This window comes from Poecilia latipinna, unplaced genomic scaffold (genome assembly GCF_001443285.1).
Source record: "Poecilia latipinna isolate Pla-1442-1.1 unplaced genomic scaffold, P_latipinna-1.0 Scaffold581, whole genome shotgun sequence".
Classification (NCBI taxonomy): domain Eukaryota; kingdom Metazoa; phylum Chordata; class Actinopteri; order Cyprinodontiformes; family Poeciliidae; genus Poecilia; species Poecilia latipinna.
In genome coordinates this window covers 179,192-196,321 of record NW_015113197.1, presented here as the reverse complement: position 1 = coordinate 196,321, position 17,130 = coordinate 179,192, and the positions used below count along the sequence as shown (strand labels likewise).

The 17,130-nt window shown below is 39.0% G+C and overlaps 1 protein-coding gene across 1 annotated transcript in view; it reads left to right on the top strand.

Annotated features, from left to right (window-relative positions):
• Positions 1–17,130, top strand: part of taf2 (TAF2 RNA polymerase II, TATA box binding protein (TBP)-associated factor) — a 30,864-nt gene that overhangs the window by 9,884 nt on the left and 3,850 nt on the right. The window contains exons 9-23 of the mRNA XM_015042205.1: positions 1,085–1,184; positions 1,851–1,936; positions 2,939–3,074; positions 3,147–3,301; positions 3,539–3,653; positions 3,823–3,932; positions 4,395–4,460; positions 4,549–4,675; positions 5,927–6,052; positions 8,479–8,619; positions 9,291–9,401; positions 9,724–9,917; positions 10,864–11,003; positions 12,728–12,797; positions 13,300–13,409. Of these exons, the coding sequence (XP_014897691.1) occupies positions 1,085–1,184; positions 1,851–1,936; positions 2,939–3,074; positions 3,147–3,301; positions 3,539–3,653; positions 3,823–3,932; positions 4,395–4,460; positions 4,549–4,675; positions 5,927–6,052; positions 8,479–8,619; positions 9,291–9,401; positions 9,724–9,917; positions 10,864–11,003; positions 12,728–12,797; positions 13,300–13,409 (1,787 nt within the window). The remainder of the gene's footprint in view (positions 1–1,084; positions 1,185–1,850; positions 1,937–2,938; positions 3,075–3,146; positions 3,302–3,538; positions 3,654–3,822; positions 3,933–4,394; positions 4,461–4,548; positions 4,676–5,926; positions 6,053–8,478; positions 8,620–9,290; positions 9,402–9,723; positions 9,918–10,863; positions 11,004–12,727; positions 12,798–13,299; positions 13,410–17,130) is intronic.

Below are 17,130 nucleotides of genomic sequence, written 5' to 3'. Positions count from 1 at the left end.
AAACCTATATGTATTTTGTACAGTTTTGACTTGGTTACTATTCTGAATAGGTTAGGTTTTATTTTCAGCAAATGCCATTTTGTGGAGTCTATATACTCCAGTTAATGATTAATTGATTACTGTATTAATTGATGATTATTTCTATAATGGATTAATCACAGTTAAGCCGATTAATCGTTTCAGCTCTAGTTCTTCATGTTCATTGTTCACATTGACTTTCATAGTTACACATTCTGAACTCAATTCAGTTCAAGAACTGTTTCTCTCTTCATTTCTAATTATGCCTGACAAAAAGTTTGAACTTCATATCAAAGGCTTTGGTGGCTTTTTAATATAACTGACCATAATTCATAAAGAAAATATGGAGAAACTGAAGCACAGTGATTACTTTCTGAGTGCATTCCAATGCTTTTGTCATTAAAAAGCAAAAATGATTAAAAGTTTAAAAGAAAATGGTCCCAATTTGAATATAAATGTAATCTTAGTCACTTTTAACCTTATTTTCGTCATCCCATCAAGGCAGATAAGTTTTGACTTTTTTGAACTGTCAAAAACACAGACTACTGCTGTATAACTGTACGCATATGTTGCCTTGGAAAAGAGCCAGGCATTAGCAATCACTGCACTTTCGCTGATAATTCTACACAAAAAAAAATTAAATACCTTATTATTTTGGACATAAGGGAATTAAAACACTACAATCACCCTCTTTGATAAAAAATTCTTCAATCGTGTAAATCACAGACTACAAACAAGACAGACTACATTTGCGTTAATAGGACTGTAGCTTCCTGAACGCTGGTCTGAGAGAAGACTGTAGTATTAAATACAAAGCAAAGCTGAATGTAACTATCCAGACTTTACTCCAGAAAAACAAATGTATACCATTTTTTTAACAAGTTCAGGATGACCTATCCCTGCTTCTAAAAACCAGTGTCATTCAGGGAAAAACTCCACTAATTAGTGCATATCTGTTACAATTTCCCAGATGGTTTGATTGAAATACACATTGAAAACATTCAGCTGTTAGAAAGAAGCCATGTGACATTTTGTTTTGTCTCTTATAACTGTTGTTCTCCTGCAGGGCTGATGAGTGGGTGTTGAAGGGCATCTCTGGCTACATTTATGGCCTCTACCTGAAGAAGACCTTTGGAGTCAATGAATACCGTCACTGGATTAAAGAGGTAGCTGTGTTGCTTTCAACTGTTCCTACTGAATTGCATTAAGAGCCACAGAATCATAGGGAAAAAAAGATAAAATCTCCCTCTGATGTAAAAGCTTATAACCAGTGGGAGCTCCAGTAACCCACTGGTTTTTTATATGAATTTAAGGGAATCATTTCAGACCGTTTTTCTTGTTTAAATTTATGTGCTTTTGTCTCGTCTTTCCACTGGACATTTTTTCCATCAGTTGTTTGGGTAGAAAAGGCTGCTCAAGTTCAACCAAAGTCTTGCTGCCATAATCAGCTCAAAGAGAAGAAACATATTCAGCCTTTTTTTCTTTTTTTTTTCCTTAAAAAGTTAACAGAGGCCCGCAGAGTCTGAGAAAAACTCAAAACAGATGAGATTTGACTTGGACTTGAAGTTTTATGGCATTTCAGAGTGTAAAAAATAAACACTGGTGTAAATAATGTTGGACTTTTGAACTTTCGGGATCACTTTAGCTTTTGCTGTAGATTGCATGTGGAAATCATAGCAAACAGTCCTTTGACATATTCTAAACAAATATTAAGCGCTTGTTAAATTCAGCTCTTTCTACCAAACTTGAAGGCATTTAATAACGTAGATCTTTGACAAAAATGTAATTGTGATAAATACATTTTTCAAAATGTCCTTTTCTGTGTTTTTCAGGAGCTGGACCAGATTGTGGAGTATGAATTGAAGATGGGGGGTGTTCTGTTGCACCCCACCTTCAGTGGAGGCAAAGAAAAGGACAAGTAGGGACTTAATTTGTTTAAAGCTCGTTTGTTTCCACCTAGCATGTTTAGTGTTTAATTTATGAATTTTAAATGTGGGGATCTAAAAGTCTGATTGTTTATGGAGATCATGCTTTGTGATTCAGGGCAGCCAGAGTGCAGCTGTGGTCTGAGGATGCAGATCTCTGCCCACTGCAACAGTAGAGTCCACAGTGTGATTAAAACTGTGAAATCAGACAAATACAGAACTAATCTGACATGTTACAAAGCGGTTATGGTCTAAATATTTACACTCCAGCTCCAACTGAGTGGAATATTTAGTATTTAGAAAAAAATGTGACTTTTATTTAGACTTTCTCCTGAAAACCACACAAAGAAAGGCCACATCAAAGCGCACGCAGGGTCAGTGTGACCGTCCCCCTCCCCAGACTGTGCACAGCATAAAAAGAGCTTGCAGGCTCAACTGATTCCGTCTCTTAAGACCACAGATGGGTTAAAAAATGCAGCGATAAATGTTTCCTTAATTTAGGAAGTTACTGTTCCTAAATTATTGTCATAATTTCTAATTTACATGTAAAACAAAATGACTTATTTTAAACTGAATATTAAAACCTGAAAAACTGAGATGTTTGGTTCGAAACAGTGAAAGATTTTCTTTAACATTTCTAGGACAACATTTTACATTCCAAGCTTACAAAGTTAAGCATGTTGATTGTTGATTAATCATAATGCTGATTATCATTCAGTTCTTTAATTGAATGACAGCACATACTCAATTAGTATGTTTTTTGTAAGTTTTATACTAAAACATATCAAGTTATATGTCACTACCGCCACCCATCACAATAGATATTGGGATCTGAATCTTGTGCTATATCACACATCCTTAGTGAACCCTAGGTAAAACTAATCTGTGTGAATAAGGCTTCACTCTGTAAACCACTGTGATGTTCAGAAAACAAACCCAGTACCTGTAGGAAACCACCTGTAGCATCCTAGCTGACCCAGCTTCTCCGTTTTCAGCCCCACTCCCCATCTTCACTTCTCCATCAAGCACCCCCACACCCTGTCGTGGGAGTACTTCAAGATGTTCCAGTGTAAGGCTCACCTGGTTATGAGGCTGATTGAAAACAGAATCAGTATGGAGTTCATGCTACAGGTATGACACTGCCAACACATCACACTCCAGGCTTGTATTTTCCCCTTTTAAGCCGGGGTTGTTCTCCTGTAGGTGTTTAACAAACTCCTGAGCCTGGCCAGCACAGCTTCGTCTCAGAAGTACCAGAGCCACATGTGGAGCCAGATGCTTCTGTCGACGCACGCCTTCCTCAAATCCATCTCCAACGTCTCTGGCAAAGACATCGGGCCTCTGATCAAGCAGTGGGTGTATCCTTCCTCCTGCTGGGAGTCAACCTCATCCGTTTGTCACAACAAAGAAAAATATCAAGATATGTTGCTGCTGATAAACAAAGCTTCTTTGTTAAATGCAAAGCAAACATGCTCTTGTTGCATCACCTCTCAAATTACAACCAAGTGATTTTTTTTTTCCATGTTAGAAAAAGTTTCCCAGATTTTTGGAGTTAGTGGCTGTGCACACGTCGAGCCTTAACTCTTCATGTGCAGAGATCAGAGCGGGGTTGTGAAATTCTTTGGCAGCTTTGCTTTCAACAGGAAGAGGAATGTGCTAGAGCTGGAGATCCGCCAGGACTACACATCCTCTGGAACTCAGAAATATGTGGTGAGCAACACAACCGCTCAGCCTGCAGAACACAAACCATTATGCTCACATTAACAGTGACCCGGTGGCTTCTTTTATGGGTTTACATCAGTGAAATTGACTTGGTTTCTCTAAAGAGATTGAAGCCTGAATCAGGCCCATATGTCATTCGTTGTGTGTTTGTCTGCAGGGACCCATCAAGGTGACGGTCCAGGAGCTGGACGGCTCCTTCAACCACACACTGCAGATAGAGGAGAACAGTCTGAAACATGACATCCCCTGCCATTCAAAGAGCAGACGGTGAGCTACTCTAAAACGCACGAATCAGATTTACAAAACTCAGAATCAGAATTGCAAAATGACAAAATTTAATCAGAATTATGAAAATAAATTTGCTTAATGAAATGGAAACATCACATTTATCTTTTGAACAAACTTATTCACTTATGATTTTAACTGAATTTTTTACTTTACATAAACATTGTGATTTCAAAATTGTGTTTAGCAGAATATCAACAAAGTTTTGCAGACATTAGTAATGGAAACTTAGCTATTGTCTTTCTTTTTTGCTGTTTCAGCATTTAAATCAGTAAAGATCAGCATTAGCTTAAAGGCAAATACGTTACTTATAATCCTGCCAAATGTGGACAAATTTAAATGTTTTTTGTTTCTTGTTTTGTGGCAAAAATGTAAGTTTCTATTTCTTTTTGGGAAATGTGTTGCTTTTTGATGGTATAAACCTTTTTTTGGTGACATTTCCAGAAATAAGAAGAAGAAGATTCCTCTGATGAATGGAGAGGAAGTTGATATGGATCTGTCGGCAATGGAGTGAGAGCTTCAGCTCTTTTAAAATAATTTCCTGTTAGAAGCATTGGCCTGGTTGTGTATTTTCACCTCTCCATGGACTCCTCCGCAGCGCCGACTCTCCGCTGCTGTGGATCCGAATAGATCCAGACATGTCCATCCTGAGGAAAGTGGAGTTTGAGCAGGCCGACTTCATGTGGCAGTATCAGCTGCGCTACGAGAGGGATGTGGTAGCACAGGTAGGCTGGGAATTGATCAGGCTCGTCTCCTAGCAACAGGCGTCTGTCTCTGGACGTCTGCTTGGACAAATAAGTTCTTCAAAACAATGAACGCTGATTTTGTTGACAGGAGGTTTTTATAATAAAATTTTATACTTGTAAAGTTGGAGAAACGTAAAGTCTTCTGTAAATTTAGGACACGACATCCAGAAATCCAGATAGATTTCTGGATGTCATTCTGAGTTTCCCTTTTTAAAAGACAAACTTTCTTCAGAGGGCGGAGTAATAGTGTTAAAATCATGTACCTGATGTGATACATGTGATAAAGTATTCCTCACTAGAAAGTAGGCCTGTCATGATTACAAATTTTACTGGATAATAAATTGTTCCAGAAGTTATTGCGATAAACGATAATAATGTTGTTTTGAAACCTTTTCCAAGTAGTAGAAAATGGCGTATTAATACAAGAACACATTCTTAAAGATCGATAAACATAGAAAAATGAATATGCAAGCCAACAAAAATAGCAAAAAAAAAAAAAAAGAATTATGAAACCTCTGTAAACTAAATTGTCCTTGAAAAAAGTCTAGTTTAGACCAAAGCACCAAACATCCTGTTTTTGGTAGAAAGAGACAAAAGAGAAAAACAATAAATCATCAAATTTGAAATTATTGAGTTTGTTTGAATTTCTCATGTGATTAATAGGTCTATTGCTTATTGCAACAGGCCTGTTACAAAGTGCATTTCTTGTGTTCCATATTACAAACATTTTAAAAGTTTTTTTTTTTTCTCTGCTTATAATTGAGCTGCTATTCCTTGAAGTAATCTCAAATTTCAAGGGACAGAAAAATGAATTTCTGGTTAATCCTGCTAGGAATCTGTCCACTAGAAAAGGCTGACGATGTGTTGCTTGTAATGGTCATGTCCTGCAGAAGCATGTCTTGGTTTTATCCAGAGGAAGAAAAGTTTCTGTTGATGGTGACCAGCAGCTGGGATTCTCCACATATCCAACCAAGTGTATGGCGCTCCGTAGTCTAATTACATCCACATAGGTTCCCATAGCGACCCGGGTACCACGCATTTCCCTCTATTAAACATAAATCAGATTCTCTGCTGGTAACTACCTAATTACAGGATTATACTGAATGATTTAAATGATTCTATTTCCTGCAGAATTCTGTCAAACATACAGTCTGCCGATAAGCTCTCGTCTTTGTTCCTCAAATGAAAAGCTTTAATTTAGATGGCTACCTTCTCTTCTTTGTTTTGCAGGAGGAAGCCATCACAGCACTGGAAAAATTCCCAACTCCTGCCTCCAGATTGGCTCTGACTGACATCCTGGAGCAAGAGCAATGTTTCTACAAAGTCCGAATGCAGGCCTGCTTCTGCTTAGCCAAGGTTGGTCTCTCTTCACTTACATCATGATCAGGACAACTGGAAGATTGTTGTTTTGCTGTTTTCATGTGGAATTGCTCACAGTAAAGCCTAGAGAATGGCTCCCAAATAAACAGCAGGCTTGTTAAAGCAGCAAGGTCTGCTTACCCTGGTTACGTCAGTTCTAGTTATCACAGCAGTTCACTGAGACGAGCGCATTTCTTCTTCACCAGCCTGGGTGAGACAGGCGAGTAACCTTTGCAGGATGACGCACAATGTTCTAAAATTCTAAACTGCAACCCAAGAAAGCGAGAAATAAAAGAACGTAAAATGAAAATGAAAATTAAAAATCTGAAACAAATCATTCCAACTAATCAATCAATGAATGTTCCTCTTTTTTTTTTCTTTTAAGAAAAGCTTCCATCATTTAACACATTTTTAATGTAATCAAGTCATTTTTTATGTTGATTCTATGAACTCAGGGTTTTGTCCAAATGAGACAGCAGAAAGTTGGTCCATTTGAAAGCGTTGTGGTGTGTACGGGGGTTGATAAATCTGTCCCAATTTCCTTACATGTGAAACTAGGGCTGGGCGCTATGGCTTTAGAAAAAATTAATTGTACCAAATTCAATTTTAATCTTTTTTTTTTTTATTCACTTTTTTTTCTTAAAAAGAAATGGCAAATAACAGAAAATATTTTCAAAAAGTGGCTTTTATTTCAATCATTCCTTCTGCGACCTATGGAACACACTTGTTAAATCAAGATGGCGGACCTTGGTTGGACTGACATCATCAGAATGTCATAGTGACATCATCAAGTATGAAGACCCCAGGAGTGTACTGGTGGAAAAGATCAGATTTCCCTTGAATTACATTTTCATAAACAAGTTGATAAATTGTTCAAATGGATTTGTCACCCAGCCCTACGTGACGCTGATCTGATCTACTGTCAGAAAGCTCTGAACATCGGCCACTGTCCCGTTTTCTCTGCCATGAGAGAGGCTGACTGGCAGCGCCGCCCACCAGGTCATGTCTGCACGTAGTTGACGACTTTGTTGCTCTGTTTAGCAACTTCTCAAACAAAAAGATATTAGTATATGGAAAAATTTGAATCGGTGCAGGCCTAGCTAATACCAATGAAGACTGACACTGTAGTGTTTTCCTGTGTGTTCAGATATATTCCTAAACACGGATGAATTTCTTTGCCATTTCCAACATGCATCCTGTCGTTTTTCTTTTTTTAATATATGGCCTTTTGGTTAATCATTTATTCCTCTCCACATTTTTCTTCTCAACTGAAAGTGATCCAAGCCAATCAGAGGTTCTGCCAAGTTCATCAGAGAATTAACATGTGCTATACTTCACTGTGTGGTGAGCCTGGCTGACTCCTGGTGGATGCAGAAATGAGAGAATGCTGAAAAACGAGAACAAAGAGGTTCAGTTTGTAGCTTCAGAGACTGACTGGACTCACACACACTTTTTACACATTCTAACTTTTAAATGTCTTGGTAAAGGCCATTTCTTAAAGTGAATGTTTGGTTCCAGTAATATTGTGAAAGAGGTTACAGTAGAAAACCCAGAAGGGCCACCCGTCAGTTTAACTCTTGCTGCTCTGAATAATCCCATCATGTGGCCTCAGGAAATTCTCCTTTCTCTGGATTTGGGCTTGGATTTCCATCCTACAGGTTCCACCTGAACCAATATTTTCACAACACAATAAACTAACTGAGCGGAGGTTCAAATAGACATCTCACTAAACCCCGACAGACTGCGTCGTAATGCTTTTACGACACACACACGGGCTCGACCAGCAAGCTCAACACACTCTGTCATGTACATAAACACGTTTGGACTGTAACGTTGACCCAGGCTCACCACAAAATGAAGTCTGATGCACTGTCATGAACTTGGCTGCTCTTTGATGGGCCTGGATCATGTTGAGTTGTGAGTAATGGTCAGAAAATGTGGAGATGAATAAGCAATTAGCCAATCGCTGACATGTGGAGAAGAAAAAGGCCAGGCGTGATCGGCCGTGTTGGTGAATATAACAGAAATCAAACCGCTGCTGCCGCCTCGCTTTATTTTTCCAACTAAAAACAACATCCCGTGTCAGTGACCCCGGCCCATATTAGCACATTTACATAAATTCCCTAATATCCTGTTGAAGCAACCGCTGGGCTGCAAACCTCACGAGCTGTTTCATTTGTGGGCCAGTTCTCACCACAGGAACCAGAACGCACAAAAAGCCCATTGTTGCAAGAGTCCCAACGTTTTTCACTTTTGGTTTCTGTGGCACACAAAGCAAAGTGTTTTCTGATTTCAGCTTTCATCCATCCTGTCTCAAGTTTGTGTCTGCAAGAACCTTGTTTCCAGTTCCTGTTTAGGTTTAATGCAGCAGCTGACCTGAGCTCCTACTGACCGAGCTGACTGGTCTCACTCTAACCGAGCAGATTGCCAACTCCATGATGAGCACCTGGCAGGGTCCACCCGCCATGAAGTCGCTCTTCACCAGAATGTTCTGCTGCAAGAGCTGCCCCAACATCGTCAGGACCAACAACTTCATCAACTTCCAGAGCTACTTCCTACAGAAGGTACAAACTAAACTACCTGTTTAGTTTGATCGTTTAAATAATCGTCAACTAATTTAGTAATCAATTAATGGCTAACTGGAGTATACAGATTCCAAAAAGGGAATTTGCTGAAACAACAACAGATTCAGAGCAGTAATTCAGCCAAAACTGTATAAAATGTATAGAGAAAATCCCTTTGTGTGTAAATATGTTTTATGAGCTTCATCTTGTTCATATTTTAATAAAGAAGTCCCTTATTAAACATCTTTTGATATCTAGCATACAAGCCACATGTTGATGTTAGAAGTATTTGTAGCTCACTAAAGGATTGCTATTGTTGCATCTTAAACAATAGCATAACAAAAAATAAACAATCAATAAATTGTTTATTTTCTTATTTTAAAAATAACTAAATTAGTTTATTTGCATTGTCTTATATCTTTCTAATATTGTGTGTAAGTTTAATTGGTTAAATGAAAAATCTGCAGAGTGTGGCAGTTTTTTAAAAACTGATTAATCATCAGAAGAATTGTTAAAATAATGGTTAACTCTGAACTAAACAGTGTTTGGTTTCTTCATGTTAGCCTTACATTATTCCACTGAGCCTGATTATCAGTATCTGATTGATTTATGTTTCTCTATTTACTTCAAACACTTATAACATGCTTTGTATGTTGCGTCATTCATGTCAGACAATGCCAGTTGCCATGGCGCTACTCAGAGATGTGCAGAACCTTTGTCCCAAAGATGTCCTCAACTTCATACTCGACCTCATCAAGTACAACGACAACCGGAAAAACAAAGTAAACACTTCCTCTTTGCAAATACAAATGCACGCTATGCTAGCCAGAAGCTAATTTGTGGAAAACATATGTAAACATTTTCCTTCATTTTATATTTAGACATAAAACACACAGACATTTGTGATTGTAAAATTTGAAGTGCCAGCAGTTGCATAATTTTGCAATTTCCTGGTCATTATCCAGTTTTTAAGTTAACAGATAAGATGACGTTCATATAGCAGAAGTTTCAGGCATATAAATCATAGCCAGCAGAGCCAGGAAAAACAAAGTAGTTCCTGAACAGCATGGGAATCTTTCTCTCTTCCTCCCAACCTGCCTCCAGTTTTCAGATAACTACTACCGCGCCGATCTGATCGAAGCCCTGACCAACTCCCTCACTCCAGCCATCAGCATCAACAACGAGGTGCGAACGGTGGACAACTTAAACCCCGACGTCCGGCTCATCCTGGAGGAGATCACACGCTTCCTGAACATGGAGAAGCTGCTGCCGAGTTTCAGGAACACCATCACTGTTAGGTACAGAGAGGAGACGGCCATTGGTCTCCATGGTTTCCTATAATCTACTGAAAGAGTGGAATTGGAAACTATTTTCTAGTTTCCAGTGACTGGATTTGACTAAGCTTAGCTTTAGCTGTAGTTCTGGTGATAAAATTTAGTTTTTTCATACAAAATCCAATTTCCAGTTTTATGTATTTATTTCCGTTTGTTCACTTTCTTTTTTTTTTTAAAGAAATGACAGAAAAGATTTTCAAAAAGTGGCTTTTATTTCCTTCTAGGAGTTTAGTGATGGAGTGTTAGGGCCAGGCTACAAGAATGTTGGTTTAGTTATGAGAATATAGTTTTAATAATGATAAAATAAAAATTTCCTAGAAAAAAATGTGTTTTCGAATAATGAGGGACAAAAAATCATTTTAATGAGAATAAGATCTGATGTGACTACGTCAGTCTGTGAAATTCATTCTTTGAGGTGGACTCAGTAGTTTGCATAAATAATGATAATATAATAGTTTGGTGCTGATGTGTTAAAAAGATGAATTATTAAATATTATCTCTAAAATTGATCCCAAGTAAAACTTCACAAGATGATCAACATTCCCCATTATTTTTTTTTATTTTTTTATGTTGGTATTCTCATAAAATTACTACTTTATTCTAATATGAATTTATTCAAGTAATATCACGACTTTATTCTTGTAATTAATATAAAAAATATATATCTTTCCCTAATATTCCATCATAGAATTGAACTAAATTCAGAATCCAAATAAACAGAAGCTATAAATCACAGGGTTTCTGTAGTTCATGGATGAAAATAATCCTTATTTTCCAAAAATTGAATCTTCAAAACCCAAGAATTTGCTCATTTGATGAAGCCGATGTATCGCCCAGCCCTTCTCATTTGTTTTAAATAAAACATTAGAGCTTCAACTCTGTGACAGTCGTGGATCTAATGTCTCTGCAGCTGTCTGAGAGCTATCCGCCAGCTTCAGAAGAACGGCCACATTCCTAGTGACCCGTCTCTCTTCAAGGCCTACGCTGAGTACGGACACTTCGTAGACGTTCGTGTTTCCGCTCTGGAAGCTTTGGTCGACTATACAAGAGGTAGGACGTCACAGACGCCTCACTGGTTCCTGGCGTTTTTCTGAAAGTTGTTGATGCAGATCTTGAAAAGCTGCGGTGTCTTTTCTGCGTCTCAACAGCAGCTTTTTCAGGTAAACTCATTACTGCCGTGTTGGAGCCTTGTTGGCCTTCAGAAGTGCCTTAATTCTTCAGCAATGTGCAACAAACCATTCCTCAGAGATTCTAAAGAAGATGGCTCCACTGTAACCATGATGGGATGCACATGTCTAATAAATCTCCTCTAATATCAATCAGGTTGTTTGTCAGAGGAATGTTTGAAAAGCCCTTTAGATCCAGAGGTTCTGAACTACTCAGACCAGCCGTGCCAAACTCTAATTTGCATTGGAGTGAGTCACTGTTTTGTGTTAGTGGGTACACTGAATGGGTAAAATAAAATAAAATGTCTAGTGAGTGTACGTTTGAGTATAAACCCAGCACCAGTCACTTATAAACTATAATGCATTGGGGTTTCATTTCTAAAACGTTGTATAGGATCTATAATAAAGGTGTATGTATGTCCAAAAGCTGAAATGGCAAAAAACAAATATGAACTGATTTCTAAAACTAGAAAGCAGTTTCCTGTTTAAGAATCACAGTTGCACCTCAGTGTTTCCATACAAGGTCAATGTTATAAGAAACACAATTTCACAAGGCAGAAGTCAATGTGTTGGTGAAGAATAGGAAAATAAAGGGGTTCTCATTTCTGGTAGCCATACTAGTGGTGTGACCATTGAAAGTTTCCACACTGTCAGCGGCACTAGAGTCGGTCAGCATGGGGACAGGGGCAGGGCTATTATACCCAAATAATAAAGCTCGTGATAATTTAATTTTACAACATAGACATGCCTGCAACAGCAGGGCTTACAAGCCTCACCACCACAGAGAGCGACTGTCATTCTGAAGTCCAAAAAAGTCAGACATGAATTATAACAAACCAAGAGAACAACAGAAACATCAGGCTACATGGTCACTAATGATGAAACAACACAAATTCAAAACAGTTCAGCACCACTGATGGTGACAGGATCATTTTGACACTTTATCTATTTAAACTCAGAGCCTGGAGCAGCTACCAGCTGCTGAAGCTAGGTTTATTGTTGATGCGTTGGACCAGGTATGCAGCAGCGCGCGTTGAAGCGGGTATACAGTGGCCCGCCAACCCCGCCGTACGCGAAGCGTGTCACAGCAACTCGTGCACCTCTGGATCTTTGTAACTCAGCGCAACCATTAGTCAACCGTGCCTGGAGTAATCTATATAACCCTACATACACCGTACTACACCTCGTCACATTTAGCGTCACCATATAACCTGTGGTCCACTTCACCCTGGTGATCATGCTGCTTGGAAAACTGACTTTGATTTAAGATTTAATTTAATTTAGCTTCTAGACTTTTTTTTTAAATTTGAAAGGTCCTCATAATTAAAGATTAAAGAGGAACCATGATGTAGCATGGCTTCAATTCCTCACCGTCTCCCATCAACTTAGTTTTTATAGATCACAACCTTCATGTTGAATGTTGTGATCTATAACATTCACAGCAGCTTCAGGCCTGGTTTTGTGCGTACGCCACCTTTATAAATGAGACCGCTGATCTTTGAGTGAGCGCAACTAGGTGCTTTTGGAACAAGGCCAGTCCGATCTAGCCTGCTGCTCAGTTCTCTCCCTGCTGTGTCTACATGATTACTGTTTATTTTCTTGCTGCAGTTGAACGGAGCTCAGCAGACCTGCAGTGGCTGCTCGACATGGTCCAGAGTGACCCTGTCCACTACGTCAGGTCAGCACACAGCGCACAATGTGACTCTCACAACTTAGAATAAAAGCATCTTTATAGATCAATAGTTGTATGATGTAATGCCAATGTAATGAATATCTGTGTAGTGAAGCATGAGAACTAAAGCATGAGAATAAGAAATCACATCGGTCTCAAGTTCGTTATAAACCTTTCTGTCTAAAGGTTCGATTGTTTTTTGTAGTGTGTGAATATATCAGATATTTTTATTCTAAGAATCATAATATTAATATAAAATCTAGTCACTAGTAGAATGAATATGTAAAGTATTAGTAATAATACTAATATAAAAGTGATATGATATCTGACTAATTTAGATATTTAGGTTTTCTTTAGCTGATAAAAAGCTTTTTTTTTGTTTTTTTTTTTAGAATACGCTTACCATTAACAAATCTAAACTTTATGATTTTCTGTCACTTTGGCATTTATATCAGAAGTAATCAGCTGACAGACTAACACACACACTCTTGTTTTCCTCTCCAACCAGACACGAGATTCTGGGCATGCTCTGTAAGAACCCACCGTTCACCAAGTCAGCAGACTCTGGTCTGTGTAATGAAGCGCTGGTCGATCAGCTCTGGAAACTTATGAATTCAGGTGAGACACACACACACACACACACATCTCCATGATGAGAGACAAATGGGATAACTGAGATCTTAGTGGAGTTCAGTTTGAAGTCAATCTTCTTTTGGTGACCAGTGATGCCAGTAATGCCTTACTCCAGTATGGTCACTTTTTTGCAGTTGCAAGTAATCTTATGATTTACTAAACCACTCATAATATGAAAGTTATCCTAGTCACTGTGGATTATTATTTTGTGCTAATGACTTAAGTTTCATTTAGTTTCAAAAATACAACATCATCAAATTTAAGTTTAATTTATATAAAACTATGTTAGGAATAAAATGACTTGTTACAAATATGTACATTTTCAAAATTTGAATGGCTCTTTGTGGTGAACGGATTCTGAAGGTTCTGTTTACTGACGACTTGTTAAAGGATTAATCAGTGATCCCACATCAAATAACTTTTTCAAAGTAACTGTGACAACACTGTTGGTGACAGGCTCAAGTTGTAATAAAGACTGAGTGAGTAGCAAAGGCCAGTTCTGCCTTTGGGTGGTGAGGTGCAACTTTAACACCAGCTAACAGAAATGTAAAATATTCAGAAGAATATTTTACACTTTTTAAACTGGATCAGACACTTTGTTGTGGCCTTGGCTTGACCTCATGACCTGTGTACGGGCTGAGTTAGCACACCTGAGGCAACGAGCGAGGCAGTCACAAAGCCAAGTTGGTAAATTGGTGTGACATCGTGCTAGCAGAACTTAAACTCGCCACAGTACCGTCTCCGGATGTGGAAGACTTGCCGCCTTGTGAAAAAACTGAGGCAGATTAAAGAGAAGACATGTCACACACTGTTTGATAAAAAGACTTCATGCAGGCTGATGACAAACTCAGATAGTATCAGCCTTTAGGGTAGGGTAAACATCTAAAAAAGATGGACTCCAAATAGACTCCATGTACAGTTAACCGCTATAATTGTTCAGCAGGCTGTCACTGCCCTGATGCATGTTCAGTATTTTAGCTGGGTTTAAAGGACCTGACTTTAAAAACTGCTCCCTCCTTGTGTTTTTAGCGTTTCTGTAACATAATAGTAATGATAATGATCAGTTGGGTTTGGAGCAGTGCTCTTTGGATGCTTTTCCACCAATACAACGAATTAGGACTGAGCTTTTCCCTCCACTCATTTGGTGTAGCAGGCCGATGCTACCACACGTAGAGTAAATAGCACTTATAGAGGTTCAGTTACAGCCTGCTCAGTTTCTTTACTCAAAAACTGCTTAATCTGTGCATGTAACAAAACCAAGAAACCACTTTTTTTCCAGAACATATTGCCTTGGTCAGAATGTGTACACAGCAGCCTGTCATCAGAGAAGAGGAACTGCAAACAAATGTATAGCTTGTTCTCTTTACAAAGAAGAGGGTAGGGTTAGCAAATTTATGGCTATATTGTTGTCTTTAATTTCAGAGCATAGTTCCTGAAACTAAAATTAGAAGAACCTAATCTAATTTTAACAGGCTTTTTCACTCATTAAAACTCCTTCCCACGGTCTCTGAATGGTGTGGATCTTTCAGTTCTTGAGGTTGCACGATGCACAGTGGCTTTAGAAATTACTAGAACCCCAATTAGGGTTTGTGGTTGTAAAGTGGATTTCACAAGTTTGCACGTCTTTCTTAAAGAGCTAGGCTTTCCTGGTATGAGAAAATCATAAAAAAAATTAAAAAAATCCCAGATTCTGCTGAAAAATAAAAACTTCCCCCCCAACTGTTTAATTGCAACAGGCAACTAAACAGCTGTTTAAACAGCTGTTTAGTTGCCTGTCTTCACTGTTGCAACAGTGAAGACACTGTTGCAACTAAAGATAAACACATGGATGAATTTCTCTAGATCTTACTGAGACATTAGTCTTTTAATCCTGGAGATGTTCTTCAGGTGATAGAAGGCCGACTTTATAACTGTCTTTATGAGGCTCTGAGGGTTCAGGTCAGAGTCCATCACTACACCCAGATTTCGGACCTGATCGCTACTGATTTAGTTTCTAGCTGCAATAACTGAAGCTGTAGTTCTGTTTTACTGTCAGGTGGCCCAGATGAACCTTTAACATTATAATTAGCAGGAAAATGTTTAGACAATCTGTTTAGTCTTTGAAAACAAAATGTTTCACCACCTCAAGGACTCTGGAGTTAAAACACATATTCAATATTTTAGTAAGTGGATTTAGAATTTCTAGTAATCGGAATTTTTAAACTAAGAAAAATGGATGCTTGTGAGATTTTTTTTTGGTAGCATGAACTTTTTAAAGTTAAAGGTAAACTGTGAATTAATCTAAATATTTTTTTAAAATCTCTGGTCACATCTGGTGGAAAGACTGACCCACCGTTATCTGCAGCGTTGGCTAAGGCTTCATGGATGATGTGCAGGCGGTGAAGCCTAATCTCTTTTTTACGACAAAAGCTGAGCTTACCATGCTGATGTGTTCTCAGACCAACACTAACACAGCCACCCACTTTGAAAGCTGTGTACTGTTCAGACTGTTGAAGCCTTCATTATTTATGCACATCCTCCTGTTTTGTGTTTGGGTTTTTTTCTCACATCGCTCTTGTTCTGTGAGGGAACAGCAGCATCCAAATAACAGGGCTCACATTAAATAAGCTTCCTGTCTGTCCGCTGTTATTATATGCTGTGTTCTGTCAGTCAGGCCTTCGGTCGGCTCTCTGGATCACTTCTCCTTCCTTCCATTGCGTCCTCTGGTTTCATTATTTCTTTTCCTTCCAGGGGGGCCTGTGTACCTTTCAGCTAAGCTAACCCGGTCATCCAGTGGTAGAGTGCCAACCCAAATACCCACCACCTCAAAAGCCAAATACCAGTATATGTTCACAGTTTCAGTTTCCCTCCAGCCCCTGGGTTCTTGTCGCTGCGTCTGATTTACAAGTGGAGGAGGATGGGCCGAGTTATTTATGATGATTACTTCCAGTGGACGGCTGTTTGTTGGCCAGCTCGGCGAGGGGAGCTGCACGGCTCTGCTGCCAGTTTAAATACGTAGTGACCATTGTGGTCAGCTTGAATAGCGTGTAATGAGAGCGTGCTGGTTGTTCTGCTCCCCCCTGCTGTATTAAACACTCTGACAGGATGATGTTTCACCAGCTGAAGGTCAGTCCTGTGAGCATTTTCAGTTGCTGCTGCTGATTTATTGCCCCCATGCTCTGCAGCCACAGTCTGCCCCCACCCCCATTGTTCGGCGCCGGGCCGTTTGGGTCAGCTTCAGTACGGCTTATTTAGCCCCAACCCAACTACTCGAATGACTCCTAACTTGGACCAGTTGGTTCTGCTGCCATGGAGGGTCCATTATCTTGCTTTCCATTGCCTCTGTGGGACTGTTTAATAAAATGTGTGGTCAGGATGCATTCATGTACAGAAGCACAGTTAGTGTGAGGGCCAAAGTGCTGATAGGTTTTCCAGATGGATACACAGCTAGCTGAACTGATACGCTTTTCAGTGTAGATCCTGTAATTGAGTGAAGTCCTAAAGTTCAGGATTCCTGAAAGAGACTCTCAGGAAATGCAGAGATGAATGAAGCTATTTAAAAACCCAAATGCACTTTCTACAACATCAACACATCCCTGCTGTTCATTTAGTCTATGAAAGACTGAGGCTTTCACTTCAGTTCGAAGCTACTTTATTTATCCTAACGGAAAATTTATGATCATAAACTCGTATCATGCAAGTATCGTCAGAGTGTTGTTGAAGATGG